Raw genomic sequence first — 19,525 nt, forward strand, 5'->3', positions numbered from 1 at the left:
GCAAATATACTTTCTATCCCAATTACTACATTTTTTCTGTCTTTTTTTTTTTATCAGAAATGTAATTGCTGCCGGCCCGGAAGGTCTGTGATCGTTGCACTCCAAGAATCCTGTCTTTTACTGAGTACTGGAGACCTTTGATAAGAAAAAACTAAAAACGATGCTGCTTTGAGGAAGAGAATGAGAGAGAGATAACCGGGTAGCATCAAGATTGAAACCATGGCCAGGAAGCCCGCGTTGAAGAGCAGCAATGTGGATTGCTCATTTTGCACCTCGATATACATATAAAACATGCTTCAGGGAATTCATTCCTTTACTGTGCTGTGCTGCTTTCTCTTGGATTTCAACTTAACATGATTTTTCTTTTTTTTTTTCCTTTTTTTTTTTAGGGGGAGCAGGGGGGTTCATCATAATTTATTCAGCCAGTTTCGTAACATACATTTTTTGGTTTTAGTCCATAAAATGTGTACAGTAATATTCTCTTGATTTTTGCAATGTAAAAATAGGCAGAGATCAATAACAGCAAAATAAAAAAATAAAAGTAAAATTCTCCTTTTTAGATATTTTTGATTTTATTGGCCAGTTTTCCTCTATTGCAATCCCCAAACCTCATTACCCCTTACCCCCAGCCTCATACCACTGCCTGAAAAACTCCCCAAGGAAAAGTGGGATATTAGCTTAAAAAGGCTTCCGCACATGTGCTCTGTTAGTGCCTGTTTCTGGAAAGCACAAGCTGAAGCGGTGATCCGGAAGGGGTACTTTGATGTGTTTGCACCCTGCATATTCACTTCTAAATACATAGCAAGTTCACGAAGTTTCTGGGTGCCTAAACCCAGTATGTGTTCTAAATAGTGTCTGGAGGCTATGGCTATTGTATATGTTGCCTTGCTGGTATAAAGACTTTCATTTTTATTAGTTGTGTTCAGGAGACAGGCCACTGCATCTTGCTTAGTACTTTACCGGCTGCCGCAGAGTGAATGCAGCTTAGCCCTACCAGAGGCCAATGACTTGTGCTTAGAGCTGTGAGGTCTGCTGTCTGAGCCGTGGGCTGTTGCCATGTCTTGGTGTTTTAGGTTGTCTTGTATACTGTACAGTGCTAACAAACATTGACTAAGGCATTTCACAGAAAAGATGGGTAGGTAGGTTCTGCCTTCGGGCACTGCTAGAGTGTAAACCGTGAAGGTAAAAAGGGCAACCAGGAAGCACATGCTGTCATTTGTCGGTCCTGGACCAGCTGTTGTGTTTTTTTGCTTTTTAAAATTACGTGAAGAAACGTCTTGTGTTTCTCTTGGTAAACTTAGCAGCTGGTGATATTCTGCATGATTTTGAGCTCTTTTCAAGCTCTTTGATAGAACAGTACTTCAATGTTAATATTGCATACAGTCTTGTAGTAATTGTACAATTGTGTTTCCCAAAGTACAGTGTCTGGAGCTAGTAATGAGAGACGGTTTCTGAAGGGCCACAAACACACACAGGAGCCCCTAGGGGCTGAGCTTCAAATGCCGGTGGCCTGTTTTGAATGAAAGGTTAATTGTTGTTGTATGTGTAAGTCTTTTCAATGTTATGTTCTTTTAAGTAGTATTATTGCAATATTACTGCACTAATAAAGACTAGGATAAACTCAGTACTTTGCCGCTTACCATTTAAATATTGACTTATTTTTAAATAAATATAATTTTGCTTATCATTTATATGTATTTAAGTATATTTCTACATATTTTACGTGTGTGTGTGTGTGTTATTGTATTGTGTGTACATAAACAGTATTAGGCCGTGAAGCCATTTTGTTGCTGGTGATACTGAATATTTTTTTTAACTGCTTTCTAAACTTGTATCTTCCTAGTCCTGCTTCATTTCAGTTTCGCCTTGTTGGACTTGAACCTTTTGTTTTGTTTTGTTACTTAATTGTTCAAGAAAAAACACGTCAATTGTACTTTAATAGAATATTTTGTATGTAAACGTGTGTTTGCACGGGTTCAAAATACATCAGCTATTGCAAGTTCTTGGATAAAAATGCTTAATGCTCTGGCTTGCGTAATTCCAGCTGGTTCCTGCTTGCAATACCGCATGTGAAGTTTCTGTGTCTGCAGCAAGAATTATATGGATCAAGCCAACACTGCTGTGAGATTTATTTATATTGATGCCGTAAAACAGTGCGGATTTAAAACATTTTCAGTCCCCTTTGGGAAAGGAAAAAAAAGCCCTGGTTGCAAAGGTTAATCAAGTACTGGAATCCAGAACCTGCTATAGGCCTGGTGCTTCCCATCCCCATTCTCTTACAGGAGAGCCATTTCAATGAAGGGCCAACTGCTAATGCCTAAAATACAATTTTTTTCTGTGTCCTTTCCCCTCTGTTTGATTCTGAGTTGAGCTTCTACTCCTGGGGATACCCATTATCTCTGAGCAGGAGATATGTAGTATCCAAGCAACTAGTTCTGTAGAGTTTTATACTGTACCACAAATGTAGGATACAGCCTAGGAACTTTGGGGCAGCTAGCTGACTGCCTCAGAGCGCTGCCGGTACTTCTGTGCCTCTCAATTTAAACTTGTTGCATGCATTAACCTATTACTAAAATAGCCCTACATCTGGCTAAATAGCGTATGTACTACCTTTGTAATTTGTATGCCTTACTGCATGAGTTAATGACTTGCCTGTGTTCTGTTGGGAAGCCATTTGTATATAATGCAATACTAAAATAGGAAAGTTGTCAACATTGTTTTCAACCATAGAGATGAATGCCCCCAATTTCCTCTCTGAGAATGTAATGCTTAGAAAAAATACATATATTGCAGTCTTGTTAAAGTGTTTGTATCCTTAACCCCCCCCCACCCCGCTATTGACGAAACATTGCTTTCATATATAATAAACAAACACAAACGTAGTGAAGTGTATATATAAAAAGTAATAACCTTTCTTGGGCTTTGAAAGCATGCACCATTAGACCTGTGTGTGTGTGTGTGTGTAAAAACAGTATATAAAGAACTTGACTACGTTTGTTTATTTTGTTTTGTGTTCTTTCAATGTTACATAAAATCCTCAGGCAGGAGAGACGCTGCTTAAAAAAAGCACAGATTTGTCTTGTTGGAAACCCTTTTTGTCTTTTACAAACAATAATAATAAAACCCCATTCTGGTTGCAATGTTTTAGACTAGAGCAGTGCCTTAGACAAGAATCAGTTGTGTATTTTTGTAAAATAGCTTACCCTGGACATGACAATCATTTTGCAAGCGGTCTCTGAAGATGTCTCTTGCTGTGCAGATGTTGTTGAATGCTCTGTTCACAGCTCTATGTAAATAGATCTTAAATGTACTGATAAAATATGAAGCGTTAAATAAAGTTTTGCAAAATTAAAAAAAGGATGAACATATTTGTGTAGCGTATTTGATCAGCTGCTGCCTAGATTGTAAATAAATACACAGATATATGTGCATCATTTTCACCCAGTTTATTCTTGCATTTAATTGCCATTTCACTGGAAAATGTAATGTTACTCAAATATTCATGATTACAGCAAGTCATTAATATGTGTGGTTAGAGTATTGACACAATGTTTCAACATGCTCACCTGCCCTATTGTAAGATTAAAATTAAAAGATTATATATATATATATATATATATATATATATATATATATATATATATATATATATATGATATATAGATATATATATATATATATATATATATATATATATATATATATATATATATATATATGATATATAGATATATAGATATATATATATATTTTATATCCCTAAATATTAGTTAATATATGTGCTTACATAAAGTAGTTGCTTACTGTTATTTAGCTAACTGTCATAAATCACCCTTACAAATACTTAAAGCTGTATTAATGCTGCTTTCAAGAAAATCCATACTACTGTCAGAGCAAAAGCATTCCAGAAAAAAAGGCCCTTAATCATAAATGCAATTCAAACCCTTAGCAAAGATCCATAAAGTAATTGGTTATCATGCATGCTTACGAAGTCTGAATTACTTCAATAGATAAATGCTGATTTCTTGGGGAGGAAGCAGTAAAAAATAAAATCATTTCAAGCCTGCATAGTGAGCCATCACTTTGACACTGCCACTTGATTGCTGATGCTTTTGGTTTGCATTCCATTACATCTGCAGCTGACTCAGTTCTAGTAATGCAGGTGCCTGTCTAACTATAATCATGCAAGGGGCGTGCTAGTGCAACTTGAATTACAATATAGGCCCACTATACTGAACTTGTTTCAAATCGTTTCTTCTCCCCTCTCGAGGTGTACAGGCCTGTACCCCTGCTGTTCACAGCTTCTTGGCGCAGTCCGGGCAGTAGATGGCTTCACTGTGGGTGACGAAGTGCTTGTTGGCCAGCGAGAGGGAGCACTTCTTGCAGGTGAAGCAGTACTCATGCCAGGATTGTCCCTCGTAATTCACCACATTGGTCCCTTTCCCAAATCCTTGAAAATGAAGAAAGACATTTTTTTATATATATTAGTTAGCTTGCCTAATGCTTTCTCTTTTAAACCCTGTGGATTGTCTTCGTTCGCATTCCGCTTTCCAGTTTCTAAACTGGCGTCTATCGCTGGGGATAATGACCGCTAAGCTTCTAGTCTTGGAACTGTTATGGGTTTTGTATTAAGCATCCTAAACACATTAAAAATAATTCACCTGAAAATTGTAACACACTGGGCTTTCCTGCAAGATAATGAATCCTTGGGATGTGTAACTGTGGCCATGGTCAATTATCTATCTTGTATTGCTAACGGAGTGTCACTCCTTAAATACTGCAGTGCTGTGACGTGGCTTGAGATCACGTAGCCTCTCAGAGGCATGCCCAGGAGATGGATTTTGATTCAAAAGCTACAGAAGGTTTTGTGACAAGACTGAGGGCTATTTGTAATGGGATTGAAGGGGTCTGGCATTTCGGACTCTTTAGATCGGGTCTGGACCCGAATCACAGAAATGGAACCGGAACACAGAGTGAAGAGCGACTCACCGGTGATGGGGTTGTCGCAGCCGGAGCACTTCTTGGCCACGGTGGTCTTGTAGCAGTCCACGCAGTACAGGTGGTCCTCGTGGGCAGTGAAGCGCTGCCCAGCCAGGGGTTTCTTGCAGGTGTTGCAGACGAAGCACTCTGAGTGCCAGGGCTGGTCCTGGTAGCTGACCCCACCAGAAGTAATGGCCTGTGAGCAACGACAAACATGACCACATGCCGGCTCAGACACCAGGGCCCCCTCCCTCTCAGAACTACATTTAAACCGCATTCATTTCTTACAATAGGTTCTAGTTTAGCAGCTCTGTACCGGTATATAAATTGCTGCTGTGTAATATTTTTTTCTCTCTCGGGCCACTGACACATGCAATACACTGCTAGCCGTTGATGAGAACACCCCTGTACCTACACGGTCCAGTTTGAAACGGAGGTGCCCGAACACACACAGATTACCAGCTGAAGCTAGCCAGGTTTGTCAGCTGGGAGGGGGGAGAGGGGAGAGCGTTACCTTCTTGCAGTGGACGCAGATCTTGGCAAACTTCTTCTCGTGGCAGGAGGTACAGTAAGTGTCCTCTCCCTTGGTCAGGAAGCTCTGTGATCCGATGGGGAGCTTGCACTGGAAGCAGGTGAAGCACTCCTCGTGCCAGGTGTTGCCCTTGTACGCCACACTCTGAGTTCCTGCACAGACCATGTGTTTTTACATTGGTTAGTTAGAAACGTTTTCTGAACAATCAGGTACAACAGTCGTCCTTTTACTCGTTGCACACACACACACACACACACAAAACAACATCTTGAGAAATCAGCAACACACAGGCACGCCTAGAGGGGTCAGCACTGGTAACATATAGGACGCACAACAGCAGGCGCCAGCACTTGACACGTGGGTGCTCTTGCAGGCGTGGTACCTGGCAGAACGGGTTTGTAGCAGCCGTGGCAGCGGGCAGAGTCCTCCCGGGAGCTGCACTTGTTGCACAGGATCTTGTCGTCCTTGGCGGAGAAGGGCTCGTTGCCCAGGGGCTTGTAGCACTTAGCGCAGCGGAAACAATCCTCGTGCCAGTACCGGTTCTTATGGTGCAGCTCCTGCAGAGACAGAGGAGCAGGGCACGGATTGAGACAGCCATAACACTGCGTTAATAAACCCTACCATGGATCGCACAATTGATATGGGTTTTTTTTAATGCTGTTTTGGGGATCAGTTGATTCCACACATAGATGCAAACCAGGGAGAAATTGTGTAAAACTGGGTCCTGTTTTATCATACTCTTAACACCCAAAGCATCGGAAGCGTTACACTTTTAATAAACTTCCATTTAATTATTGAAAAAGGAAACTTATGCCCAGACCCTAACTGGAGCCAGTTTGTTGGGATCCTGCCCCCACCTTGGCGTCTGATCCGATGGGGCGCCGGCACTCTGCGCAGGTGTTGGCGCAGAACTTGTCGAAGCAGCGCAGGCAGCAGTGCTTCTCGTCCTTCTTGATGTACTTCTTGCCGTACAGAGAGTCGTGGCAGTAATGGCAGTCGAAGCGGTCTGTCATGGTGTTGATCGTGTAGCTGCGCGGACCTGCGTGAACAATGGAAACGGCCGTACACACTCACTACAGTAGCATTGTGATCATCGCCCTGTTCTTTCTCTCGCTCTAGGATGCTTGTGTCAAATAGCTGCTTACTAGTTTCTAGTATTGATACATATTCTACCAGTTACACACCTACTATACAAGGATTACATTATTACCAATATGTTTCATAATGTCTTTATAGATTTCCTCGACCTTGGTAAAATCTTTACAAAGGTAAACAATAACACCTTAAGTGGGAAGTGCTTGTAACTCCTGAAATGAATAGAAGTAAAACATAATGTTAAAATCCTGGGAATTAAAGTACATGACCTTACAGGGCCTGCCATTTAGTGCGTGTTAATAACCGTCCATCCTTAAATACCACGTTTATAGACGTCTTATAAATGGATTTTTGGATTGCAGCGCATTCACAGGTTTCCCCCTCGTCCTGCAATTGTACATTGCAGTACCAGCATTTCACCAGCGAGAGGCGCCAGAGTTCAACTCAGCCGGACGCTGCCTTGCAGAGTGAAGCTGCTCTGTTTTCAAAAGGGTCCAGTGCAAACCACACCCAACAGAAGCCTGCACTGATCTTACACAGAAAGCTTAGCAACAATCAAAAGAGGGAGCTGAACCCTTCCAGTGGTACGAGACTCGCACAGTCCTTCAACGGCTGCTCTGGATAGCCCAGGGCTGGTGAATCTCCACGGAGCAACATTTCTTAACAGTTGTGCAGTTTATACTACCAGCCAGGCGGATTAAAAGACCAGCACACCCACACTTTACATTCTTATGTTTATAAATCATGTCCCCGTTTGTCATCAGTGGAGCCTTGGTACTAAAATAATCTGTCTGCGTCTTGCAATGACATTTCTAAAGAAATCTAACAGTTTTTTTTTTTTTTTCTGAAAGCTCTCTGGTAGTGTGCAGGGCAAGGCCTGTAACGCTGTCTAGCGAATGTCAACTTTACACTGTCCACCTCCCCCAACAGGTTTGAATGTGACAGGGGGTGCCCATTAAACCCTCTCTCCTGTCTCTTTATTGCAGTCCTGTGAAATTATAAAATCCTATTGTTTTTCATTGAATCTGTTTAATTAACCAGATGTTGGCGTATAAAATCGCTGATGGAACAACAATTATGATAACATGTTGTTAGCCTGTAGTTCTTCAGCAAATCCCAGCTTGTTCCTTGAAATCGAAGTCAAGCAGACCAGCGTTTCGGCTTGTGTCTTTGTTCAGTGTACATGAGCCGGATGTGCAGCATTTCAAAAGATATTAAAAGAGGTGCCTTTTAAAAAGACGCTACTGAAGCCAGAAAATACCAAGCTGAATTTGAGACAGCAGGCGGCTTCACTGCTCCAAACTGCCTTCTTTCTTCTGTCTGCCTGATGCCAGTGAAATGCAGCCGAACGACATTAGGTCATAGCACAGTAAAACTCTGTGCATAGCTTATAACTGCACACATAATTACCAACAGATGCTGTAACTGCCCACGTAATTACAAACAGATGTCCATAAATCAGAGGGTTTCAGCGTTGAGCCATACAGAACAAGATTCTAATAACACGTTTCCATGGGGGGGGGGGGCGTCATTGTATTTATAGAAAACATAGATCACCCCTTTCATGCTGCCAACATATCATTATCACCATCATAAATCACAGAGTCCCTTTAAACCAATAAAGAACCTCACCCACGAGCATTCCATGTTCCAAGTTCCAAGCAGCCAGGCAGCCTCTCACACTGCAGCCTTTCTCATTGAGCAGCGACACGTACAGCAGCATTAACCATCCTTGGCTTGAGTTTCACGTGTTGAAGGTTCAGACCCCTAGTGCCCTGTATTCAAGGTACCGGGTCAGAGACAGAACGAGTGAACTCAGATCACACACAGGCCTTCGTGTTGAAAACCTGACTGTGAATGAAGTGGAATGGCAGACTCCTGGTTTCAATGCATGGCTCGTTGTTCAGGCAGCGTGGACAGGCTCTCACGATACAGCTCTGCACTGGAGCAGAAGCTTCACCCACACCCAGGTCGTGTGCACTTTGTTAGACCCCCAGCTGGGTTCTTCTCATTCTACTGAAAAAGCTTTTGGACGACCTGTTCTCCTCCAGCCCTGAATCCAGGGAATGATTTCAGTGTCAAAATATGAATTCCCGAGTGGATAACGACTACAGCTGTGCAGTAGGGATCACTTGCAAGTCCAGTATTAGTCATCCTAAATCCTAGTGCTGGGGGGGGGCAGACAGTGCCAGATTCTGCTGTGAAGTGCCCACCTGCCACCATGTCAACACTGAAGAGCATTAAATGCCACGCAGGCTTTAGAGGGGATCTAGCAGTGCCAAAGACAAATACAGAGAATTGACAACACAGAGCCAAGAAATGCAATTGAGTATAGCATAGAGAGCTCAGTACTGGGGATCTGAGAGCAACCAAATTCAATACAAGAGAACTCCGTACTGGGGATCCGAGCGCCAGCTAATTCAGTACAAGAGAACTCCGTGCTGGGGATTCTGAGAGCAAGTAAATTCAATATAATATAGAGAACAGTACTGGGGATCTGAGAGCCAGCTAATTCAATACAACAGAACTCAGGACTGAGGATCTGAGACACAGCAAACCCAATACAATACAGAGAACTCTGAACTGGGGGATCTGAGACACAGCAAACCCAATACAATACAGAGAACTCTGAACTGGGGGATCTGAGACACAGCAAACCCAACACAATACAGAGAACTCTGAACTGGGGGATCTGAGACACAGCAAACCCAACACAATACAGAGAACTCTGAACTGGGGGATCTGAGACACAGCAAACCCAACACAATACAGAGAACTCTGAACTGGGGGATCTGAGACACAGCAAACCCAACACAATACAGAGAACTCTGAACTGGGGGATCTGAGACACAGCAAACCCAACACAATACAGAGAACTCTGAACTGGGGGATCTGAGACACAGCAAACCCAACACAATACAGAGAACTCTGAACTGGGGGATCTGAGACACAGCAAACCCAACACAATACAGAGAACTCTGAACTGGGGGATCTGAGACACAGCAAACCCAACACAATACAGAGAACTCTGAACTGGGGGATCTGAGACACAGCAAACCCAACACAATACAGAGAACTCTGAACTGGGGATCTGAGACACAGCAAACCCAACACAATACAGAGAACTCTGAACTGGGGGATCTGAGACACAGCAAACCCAACACAATACAGAGAACTCTGAACTGGGGGATCTGAGACACAGCAAACCCAACACAATACAGAGAACTCTGAACTGGGGGATCTGAGACACAGCAAACCCAACACAATACAGAGAACTCTGAACTGGGGATCTGAGACACAGCAAACCCAACACAATACAGAGAACTCTGAACTGGGGGATCTGAGACACAGCAAACCCAACACAATACAGAGAACTCTGAACTGGGGATCCCAGCCTTCAAGTCGAACAGAAAAGTAAATATCAAGCTTAGCGAGCAAGTTTCTGCCTCGACCCTGATCACTGCTACAATTTACAAGGAAAAAAAAACATTAATTACAATACAATCCAGAAACTTCACTCAGCTTCATGTAAACCACAAGCAAGTCCCGAGACTCCGCTTCATGTAAACCACAAGCAGTAACAAATAGTAACCACCGCTTGCTTACCTGAGTGCCTCTGAGTAGCCATTGTGTGACAGAGAGAGACAGAGAGAGAGCGACTGTCCAGCCTTCAGCTGATTAGGCTCTGGGCAGTGTGGTGGCTGACCCTTCCAGGGGAGGGATATTAATACACCCTCCCGTCCCCTCCCAGGATGAAACCTCCAAATCTGCCTCTAAACCATTCAGACCATTTTAGGATATCCAGCAAAAGAATAGGAGCCAGGAGAGAAAGGGCAAGAGAGAGAGAGGGGGGGAGACCGGGCAAATACCTCTGGTATTACTACAGACAGAAAAGATAGTGTGAAAGAGATGTGTGTGTTTATAAGTGTCCGGTGGCTGCCTCTAAGCAAGCGGAGAGTGTATTTCTCATTCACTCTTTGCAGTGTCTGGTCTGTCACATAAAGAGTGCAGGATCTCCTCTTTCAGTGAGATTGCTGTACAAGGGTAGCTGTTGCCAAAAGGCTCCAGTGGGGAGGTGATTATAACGTGTGTGTGTGTTGCCTGTTAGCGTGTGCATCCCTGTGAGTGCATGATATCCATCAGGAGGACATCAGTGTTTTACTGTATTGAAGAACAGGCTTTACTGAGGACAGAACCCTTTTCATTTGTACTGCTGTGGAGAACCATGAGAATGCAGTTTGAAATCTAGCCTTGGTGGGTGTGTGTGTGTGTGTGTGTGTGTGTGTGTGTGTGTGTGTGTGTGTGTGCGCGCGTCGTGTGGGCCTGTTTGATGCACACGCCAAGACCAGAGAGAAGCCAAGACCTCCGCTATTTGGGTGTTTTTCATATGGGGGAAAAAAACAATATGTGAACTGTTCTGATACTCAGACTGAGAGCTTGGGGTTCTCTTAACAACTGACATACCTGGGAGAATGTGTGTGTGTGTGTGCGTGCGTGCGTGTCAGTGAGTCTGAGTGGGATGGAATGACTCATACAGGAAACTATGTGATTGTGAGTCTAGCCAAGTTTATACAGCCAAAAATCCAACATGAGTTCAAATATATTAAACACAGCATTTATCAATCTGACGAAGGAATGCTGCAGACAACGGATTCAATAAAGACACAAAAATTCAGTCCGGCATATTGGAGCCAGCGAACTCAACTCTGTATTGAGAGGCACATTGGAGCCAGCAAACTCAACTCTGTATTGAGAGGCACATTGGAGCCAGCAAACTCAACTCTGTATTGAGAGGCACATTGGAGCCAGCAAACTCAACTCTGTATTGAGGCACACTGAAGCCAGCAAATGCAACTCTGTATTGAGAGGCACATGAATCCAGCAAATTCAATATGAGAGCATAACTGTAGTGATGCAAATTCAATTGTAAAAATGTAAAAAGGGGCTTGAGGGGATTTCGGCGAAGCCCATTTGCAGTAATAAGCAAACTAATCCAAACAAATGGGGAGTGAGTTTGTGGTCAGTCTAAATTCGGCTCTCGTTGGAAATGCTATTAGAAGGCTCCGTTTGTGCCAGATTGTATTAACCAGACCTCTGGTTTACAGCAATATGTTTTGGTAATGAATGCTGCTTCCTCCCTGGAGATCTAGTTATCAATAATGTATTGAGTCTGCTGGACCCAATTAGCCAGGATACAATCCCTCTCCCTCTCCCCTCTCAGTAATGCTCTGTCCTCACTGATAGCAGCTGGGCTGCTGACTAATTCTTTCCCCTTTCAATCCATGCTCTGGACGACGAGGAAGCCAGCAGCATTGTGATCATCGCCCTCCTCTCTCTCCGGAATACTTAAGTCAAATAATTGTTCGCTAGTTTCTTTTAGTATTCATGCATACCCTACCACTGACAGCTTCATAGTTCTGGACAAGCATTCTATTCACTAATTATTCGCAATGTCATTCCAGAACTTAAAATAAAATCTTAACACAGGAAGGTAAACAATAACACCTTAAGTGGGAAGTGCTTACAAACTGAGTGAGTACTGGAAGAACAAAGAGCTGGCGAGCCCTGTGGAACCCAGAGCATTCTCCAGCGAGGGAGGGAGAGGTGGGGGAGTGGGGTGGACAAATACAAAGAGAGAATCGGGTACATGGAGAGAGAGTAATGAAAGAAAGAGAGAGAGAACTACTACAAGGAACTTGGGAACCTTTCCACTGTATGTCTCTCTCAAGTCTTCTGCATCCTGCAGTTTAAAATCGGTGCTCAATTCTGACCCCGGGATCCAATCCAGTCCAGTCCAGGTTTTTCGTCCAAGCAGGTTCTAAAACAATGAACTAGTTCAGGACCGGCTTGGAATAAAGACCAGGACCGGAATGGATCTCGCGGTCCAGAACTGAGATCCACTAATCTAAATGTATGTCATCGACGTTTACAAAGTTTCTTCTAGGAACGTCAGGAGCTGCAGCGGTATGATCTGTTCCTGGGAAGGCCATCGTTTAGTAGGGATCTGTGTATTTTTCAGAAGGGAGAGCTGCTGTTTTGCAGCTGTTTTTTTCACTCTGTTTCTGCCACTCCGTGTGCATACCTTGGCTGCTGTCCTGCCCTTTGCTGCGCTGTGCATTGCTTAAATGGGTCTGGATGGAAAGGTCTGGTCTAGACCACAAGACAATGTTGCATTGTCTTCCAATTAACTAGAATTACATCCCGATGGATGCCAGTTCTGTTCTGGAGAGCGCTGAAATCAAAACCACTCTCTCTTAACCCTCTCTCGCTCTCTCAACCCTCTCACTCTCGATCCCTGGATGTGGAGCGTTCTGCTTTAATTGTGTGAATAAAAATGACCTTGGTGGAACAGGAATGTGTTTTTGAGAATTAGCCAGAGGAATCTGGCTAGAAAGAAACAGCTGTAGTTACCAACAAGGAGCAGTTGATTTTATTCATTAGTTTTCTTGCTAATTATGCTGCTCAAATTGTTACAATACAGTTTGCTTTTATATAGTGTTCTTCATGCAGAGCACCCCAGGGCGATTTACAGTAAAAAAGATTCAACTGTGTCAGCATTTCTATAGACTGGGGCAGAGTTCCAGAGGCACGGGGCAGAACAACTAAAAGCCCCTCCTGATTCGAAGTGACTTCTTGGAACCCCCAGTTGTTCAGCATTTACTGATTACACGCTGAGACTAGGAGCACAGGTACCAACAGCTCCTGCAAACACCGAGGACCAAGGCCATGTAGGGCATTAGAAATAGTGAGCAGAATTTTAAACTCAGTCCTGAATTTAACAGGAAGCCAGTGCAGTGACTGAAGAATGGGAGTGACATGTTGTGAACGGCTGGTATACGTCAGCAGTTAAAGGAGATGTTTATTTACTGAAAGGAACACTGCTCAGCACACTGGAAGGTATTTTACGTGTTATCGTTCCAATCAGGTTGTGCAGCCTGTGGTATGAGAGCACATAGTTGAGATAGCTTCCTGTCTCCAGAGCACTCTGCACCCTGTGGAGGCATCCTTGCAAACAGCAGTCTGTGCTCCGACCAGGGGCTACAGAAATAGCCAGTAATCCTGCAAGCCAGCCCACCCACCAGAGACAGAAGCACTGCAAACGGGGATCGACAGACGAGCTGCACAGCTGAAAAGGGTCACTTCAAAACAAAATCAGGGAAAATAAATCTGATTTACTGTCGGTAATCCGAATCTGCATCTCATTAAAGTTTTAAATTACAGGAAAACATCAGTATTGAGAACTTACCTTATTACAAAGCAGCCCTGCGTCTCACAACATGATCTGCATAATTAGAGCACGCTGTTATACATATTGTATCATTACAGTGTGCTGTTATACATATTGTATCATTACAGTGTGCTGTTATACATACTGTATCATTAGAACGTGCTGTTATGTCTCAAACGGACAGGCAGGAGCTCTGAGACTCTGTTGAAATGTAAGAAACGGCACTGTCGCAGTTAGATTACTCTAGCACTTTCTCGCTTGTTTCATTCTGTTTAATTCTTGCCCTTGGGTCTCTTGTGGAATTTGCTTCCAGAGTTTCGGGTTGCCTCACCCCCACCTCCCTCGCCTGCCGTCCTGCCAGAACTTCATCGACAGCAGCACAGGGGCGCAATACAAACAATGAGAAGCCCAAATGGAAACGCAAACTGACCTGATCCTCTTTACGTGATGAAACTGTGAACCCTCTCTGCAGGACTGCAGCTTGGAGACTGGCTGAAACGCACAGGATATGCAGCTTGGAGACTGGCCGAAACGCCCAGGATATGTTGTCTCGCTGAAATGAGAGATCACTTCAGACTCACATTTGACACACATTCTGCAGGTCTTGTTTTTTATTATTCTTTAATCCTGCAAGGATACAAGCTTTTTTTATGGACCTTTTTTTTTTTGTTTAGTTCAGCATTTCATTTGTAACAGATCTATTCATTGAAATATGTAGACACCTCAGTATAATATAACACTATAGAGCATCTCACTGCTGTATGCTATAATACTCTCTGTATTAGAGTCTCTCTCCCCCAAAAAGTCATTTGTAATTTTTTTTTTTTTCTTAAAAGTAATGGTTTGGTTCCAGGAAGTGATGCATTGTCTGACAAAGAACCCCAGTTTACTACAAATGACATTTCAAGATGTTAACAGCAAAATAATGTTTTTGGAGTGTCCCCTCTGAACCTGGCCCCCCACTGAGGGAAGGGGGTTTGTTGGGATTTTAATAATGGAAGTTTTATTTTGGCTAAGGCAAATGTCTTGAAGAAAAAAGAAATAATAATAATAATAATAATAATAATAATAATAATAATAATAATAATAATGATGGAAGAAAACGGAAACTAACCCCCGTTGCTGTGTGGGGCTGGCTTGAACTTGGGGTTCTGTATATGTAAGGTTACACCTCTAAAGTTATCCACAAACCCAACTCCAATGACTGGGATTGTGCAACAAAAAGAAATGCAAAGTTCAGAGAAACGTTCCCCGCCCTGCGCTCCAGTGTTGGTGTGGTGAAGCCCCATTCCCCTGACATGGAAAGAGGCCTGCACTGTATTCAAACACCAAAGGAGACCAGTTCATCTGTAGAGCGTGCGTGAGGGATGACATCACGGTAAATGCAGCGATTGAGAAGATTCGTCAAGATCCGCAAGAACAGACCTGCTGCTCCCAGGCTCTTAACTAACAAACAGACAGCATCTAAAATAAACCCATTCACAGATCCGTAACAGGCAAAGGAAGCATTACCGCTCCCCTGAAGAATGCTGTGGATAGGGAACGGGCCACAGCGACTCCAGCAGCTGGTGTTAAACCAACACCATGAACGGTTTCTATTTCTGAAACATATTCTTTAGTGTTTCCTCTCCTCCTTTAAGGAAGCACGCCCCCCCCCCCCCCAACCCCCCAACCCAACCCAACCCAACCCAATGGACAGTCAAAACCAAACATTTATCTTGTTTCTTTTTAGCCCCCCCCCAGCTCTCCCCCGGCTGCTGGCTCACTTCACTGTTGCCGGGCGACTGTTGTTCTCTTTGACTTCTTTACTATCTGTGTAAGAGGGCTATAAAAACATCGACTGACTCACTGACTCAATAGAACACAACAGGCCACGGTCACCACGGCAACCCTGAAACACAGCGCTGTGCCAGAGGGGTGTCTGGGGGATAGCTGGCCTTAGCACTGCCTGCAGTCTGAGACACTAGAGCAGGCGGGACAGCTGTTATCGGTACCAAGCGACCGGGGGCTTTATCAGCTTACTGAAGAGTTATTTGTATCCCTCACTGCGACTGCTGTATGATAAGGAAAGATATTGGTTTTTAAAAGGGACACAACCCTGAAGAACGTTGTCACACTATTACATGAGTTTTCAAATATGAGCATTCAAATGCAGAGGTCGGCTTTCCCAGATTGCGGTTCAAAAGAAAGGGCCCTTTGTTATGTGCCAGGACGGATCAGAGGATTGAGGCTTCTTCCCATTACCGCCTTGAGTCTCGTTTCTATCTGCCAAGCAGCCTACTTGGCACAATGTTCAGTAAGTGACCGAGGCACCGGGAATCACCTTTCATTCAGCCAGCGTCCACAACGGGTCACATTATTGCTCCTGAATCTCGGGGGTCTTACTGCTCTTATACGTCAGTGCAGCACAGGTATTGCAGGTATCCCATGTAGGCTACTGAAGGTTAAACAGAGGATTTATATTTTCAGGCTGTTGGGATAGGACTAATGAAAGCAGCGTGATTTGATTAACAGCACCTGACTGTGTTATCGTTGTTTAGCTTATCGTGGTTTAACAACACCTCGTCTCATTGCTTTGGACCTGGTGCACACTCATGCTCCTAGTGCGGTCCCTCGCAACAGCCCAAGAGAACGGACATGGGATTTGAGATTAGCTTGTCAAACACCATGTATCTGAACAAGTAAAAAAACGAAACCACAAAAGGTCGAAATTTGATCCCAGGGTTCCGGTGACTTAGCTCTTGTAGTTCATCGTGTCATCAGAACCCCTTGATTGAATTACTGTATTATTCATTTTATTACAGTCAACCCACAATACAAATACAAAGATAAACTGTTCAGTTTTAGCCCCCCCGAGATCAGAGTGGGTATTTTAATTTGCTAAACACTCCTATGATAAGCTTGCTGCCTCACAACTGCACGCAATCCTGGACCTTAATCTTGGCAAACTGTGCACATTGTTTCAGAGAACAAAGAAGATCAGAAAACATGGAGCCAAAACCAGCAGAATCGTTTCCCTTTTGTGTGTGTGTGTGTGTGTGTGTGTGTGTGTGTGCGTGCGTGTGTGTGTGCGTGCGTGCGTGCGTGTGTGTGTGTGCATGTGTGCGTGCGTGCGTGTGTGTGTGTGCGTGCGTGCGTGATTGATGGGGAGGTTTGTTTTCAAACTTGTATTCTAGAGATTGCACTGTGATATCATGCCTACCAACCAATCAGAAATCATACCTCAGCTGAGTGCCAAGCAGTCGTACAAACGTGAGAAATCTGAGCCGGCTCTTTCCCACGATAGTTCAAGTTGACGATCGTTTTGGTCAACATCTTCGTCTGTGTTATACAGCCACCGAACGTCACTCCTTTACAATGATTTTTAATTATTATTTTTTTTTTATGTCATCAGGCTCCTAGTCCGACCTTATAAAAGTGTAATAAAGCACAGTGAAAACATGCCAAAACACAGGGAAGCATTGTAAGGGACAGCGAGGAATGGTGAAGCATATTAATCGACATGGAAAACCAGGGTAAACTATTCTAAAAGCATGGTAAAACTTCAAAGAATCTGTGGCAAGCTTTTAGAAGGGCGTTCCATTGATACAGTATATCCACGGAGCAGCAGAGCCAGCCTCGCTTCCAAACAGACCTGCTAAATTGTCAAACCGGTCATTAGAGTTTCTTTGAAACAATATTCTGGCCGGCCTGGATTTCCAATCCCTGGATGAAACCTGCACACATTCCCGCAGTAGACCCCATCTGCAGGAAGGCGCAGGCGGAGCAGTGGTGTTCCCCTTGGGAAGCCTGCTCTAGGCTAGTGCCCACACCTCTCATGCCAACCTCGCCTCTATAATCCTCCAAGAAGGGGCCGGATTACTTTGGGTCTCAATTAGGGTGTTAATGGTTTAGCATTTAAATGTTATTCATCTTGCTTAAACATAGCTTTCATTTCAGTTCAGATCTGCTGTCCATTTTAAAGAAGAGCTCCACTGTCATCTACTGATCAGCTACTTCGGAACGAGAAGCCTACAGCACATGTCTGCGGCAGCGACGCAGATTCTGAACTCCTGTAAAAGCAATTTGTCATCCACTATATCAGTAACTGCATTCAGATCTACTCGCTGTCACCATTGTGAATAGTATATATATATATATTTGTGCAGTGTTTGTACAGCAGCGTGGTTGCAGTACAGAGGGATGTATGTTGTCTCACACAGTGTTGCAGTAATGTAACTGTTTGTTCAGGTATTGTTGCTGGGTTTGCTCAGCAGGAATGACATCATGTACTTGGCTAGCCTCACAATAAGAAACAGAGGCAATAAAACGGTCCTGTGGGTTTGGGTGGACAGGAACAAGCAGATTGACCTGCACTCACAGATTCCATTACCGACACACACACACACACACACACACACACACTCAGTGCTCTTAGGACAAGTGAAAAGAAAGTCGTCTCAGTTATTCTGTAGACCAGCCTAAAACACTCTAGCACCGACTCCGCCAAAACCATCAATGTGCTTGATTGCGATCACGTTTTCAATCAATCAATCAAGAAGATGCTCCCGACACACACACACACACACACACACACAGACTGAACCACCACACACACACACACACACACACCAGTGATGCAAACCTGGTAAGATTCTTTACACATCCATAAACACGCTAACAACCCCTAACTTTATAATTATTGACAGTTATTAACAGGAAACCAATAAACCCCAACCCGAACCTTAAGCTGAAAACTGTTTTAATGAGATTTATATCGCTCTAAATCAAGCGATTGGCGTAAATAGCGTTTTCGGGAGAGATAAAAAAAAAAAAAAAAAAAGAAGAAACGAAAACAGGTCAAATATTAACTAAAAAAGGGAGTCTCCAGCTAAAATAAAGAGCGAGACCTGGCGCGTTTGCAAAAAGCTAATTATAGTTCTGGTATGTGTCTGTGCAAGGATGCAGCGCCTTCACCAGTGAGAATCGGCACGTTTCACTACAGATGGCTTTCGCTGTCTACTGCTTTAATTCAGACAAGAACCAATAAATAGATTGAAATGCAGCCGCGGAACAAGTTAACTTTTAAGAGCACCAAAATCGAAAAGTATTGTTTTTAAAAAGTTTTCTTACAACTCTTATGTAAAAGTTATAATTCCATCCCCTAAATAAATAAATAGAATGTATATATTGTATTGACACAATCTGACAGCATATACGCATAGCCTACGGTACAGAATGCAACAGGTACTACAGGCAGTTTTTCAAGTGAATATGTTCGGATATCCTTAGCTGGTCTATCAGGGTATGATGCAAAAAAAGACTTTACTTAAAAAAAAATAATAATACATACATAAAATGCAAATTGCATAAACATAAAACAATATCTACAGGAGGACATCTCTTCATCAGTGCTATTTAATTGTGAACCGCTCACTTACCGACACCGTGCGCTGTTGCAATCCTGCCACCCTCTCGCCTCCGCGGGGATCTGAAAAGGGGAAGTCGGGACTGGCTGCTTTCTTTCCTGGTTTAATCATTTAAAGGAAAAAAAAAACTCAAGTGGTTGCGACCGGAGACGGGATTTGATCCAAACCCCACTAAATGCATATGAACGATGATCTCAACATCACGAAGTTACGAGCGCTCGCTGCCATTGGCCAGCCTCATAAGCGCTACCACAAGGAGCGCGTCTCCAGATCCAGTACAAG

At 43.5% G+C, this 19,525-nt stretch overlaps 2 protein-coding genes across 19 annotated transcripts in view; one reads left to right on the plus strand and one right to left on the minus strand.

The window, feature by feature from the left end:
* Window positions 1–2,960, plus strand: part of LOC131701738 (ensconsin-like) — a 28,082-nt gene extending 25,122 nt beyond the window's left edge. For all 15 annotated transcript variants that reach the window (XM_059001471.1, XM_059001472.1, XM_059001475.1 and 12 more), the window contains one exon: window positions 58–2,960. In XM_059001471.1, coding sequence (XP_058857454.1) covers window positions 58–65 — 8 coding nt within the window. In that variant the 3' untranslated portion in view covers window positions 66–2,960. The remainder of the gene's footprint in view (window positions 1–57) is intronic.
* Window positions 2,961–3,431: 471 nt separating this feature from the next.
* On the minus strand, window positions 3,432–19,413 carry LOC117412200 (four and a half LIM domains protein 1-like). Of its 4 annotated transcripts, XM_059001486.1 has the most exons (8): window positions 19,256–19,413; window positions 14,266–14,388; window positions 13,854–13,889; window positions 6,370–6,551; window positions 5,895–6,069; window positions 5,495–5,664; window positions 4,990–5,176; window positions 3,432–4,450 (listed from the first exon to the last, which is right to left on the minus strand). In XM_059001486.1, the coding sequence occupies exons 4-8, from the start codon at window positions 6,523–6,525 to the stop codon at window positions 4,296–4,298; spliced, it is 843 nt and encodes a 280-aa protein (XP_058857469.1). In that variant the 5' UTR covers window positions 6,526–6,551; window positions 13,854–13,889; window positions 14,266–14,388; window positions 19,256–19,413; the 3' UTR covers window positions 3,432–4,295. The 4 variants fall into 4 exon arrangements, with proteins under 4 accessions (XP_058857469.1, XP_034758849.1, XP_033876225.1 ...); XM_034902958.2 differs by lacking the exon at window positions 13,854–13,889; XM_034020334.3 differs by lacking the exons at window positions 13,854–13,889; window positions 14,266–14,388 and having other exon boundaries at window positions 19,256–19,399.
* Between the last annotated feature and the right edge of the window lie 112 nt (window positions 19,414–19,525).

Source organism: Acipenser ruthenus, chromosome 26, assembly GCF_902713425.1.
Source record: "Acipenser ruthenus chromosome 26, fAciRut3.2 maternal haplotype, whole genome shotgun sequence".
Lineage (NCBI taxonomy): Eukaryota > Metazoa > Chordata > Actinopteri > Acipenseriformes > Acipenseridae > Acipenser > Acipenser ruthenus.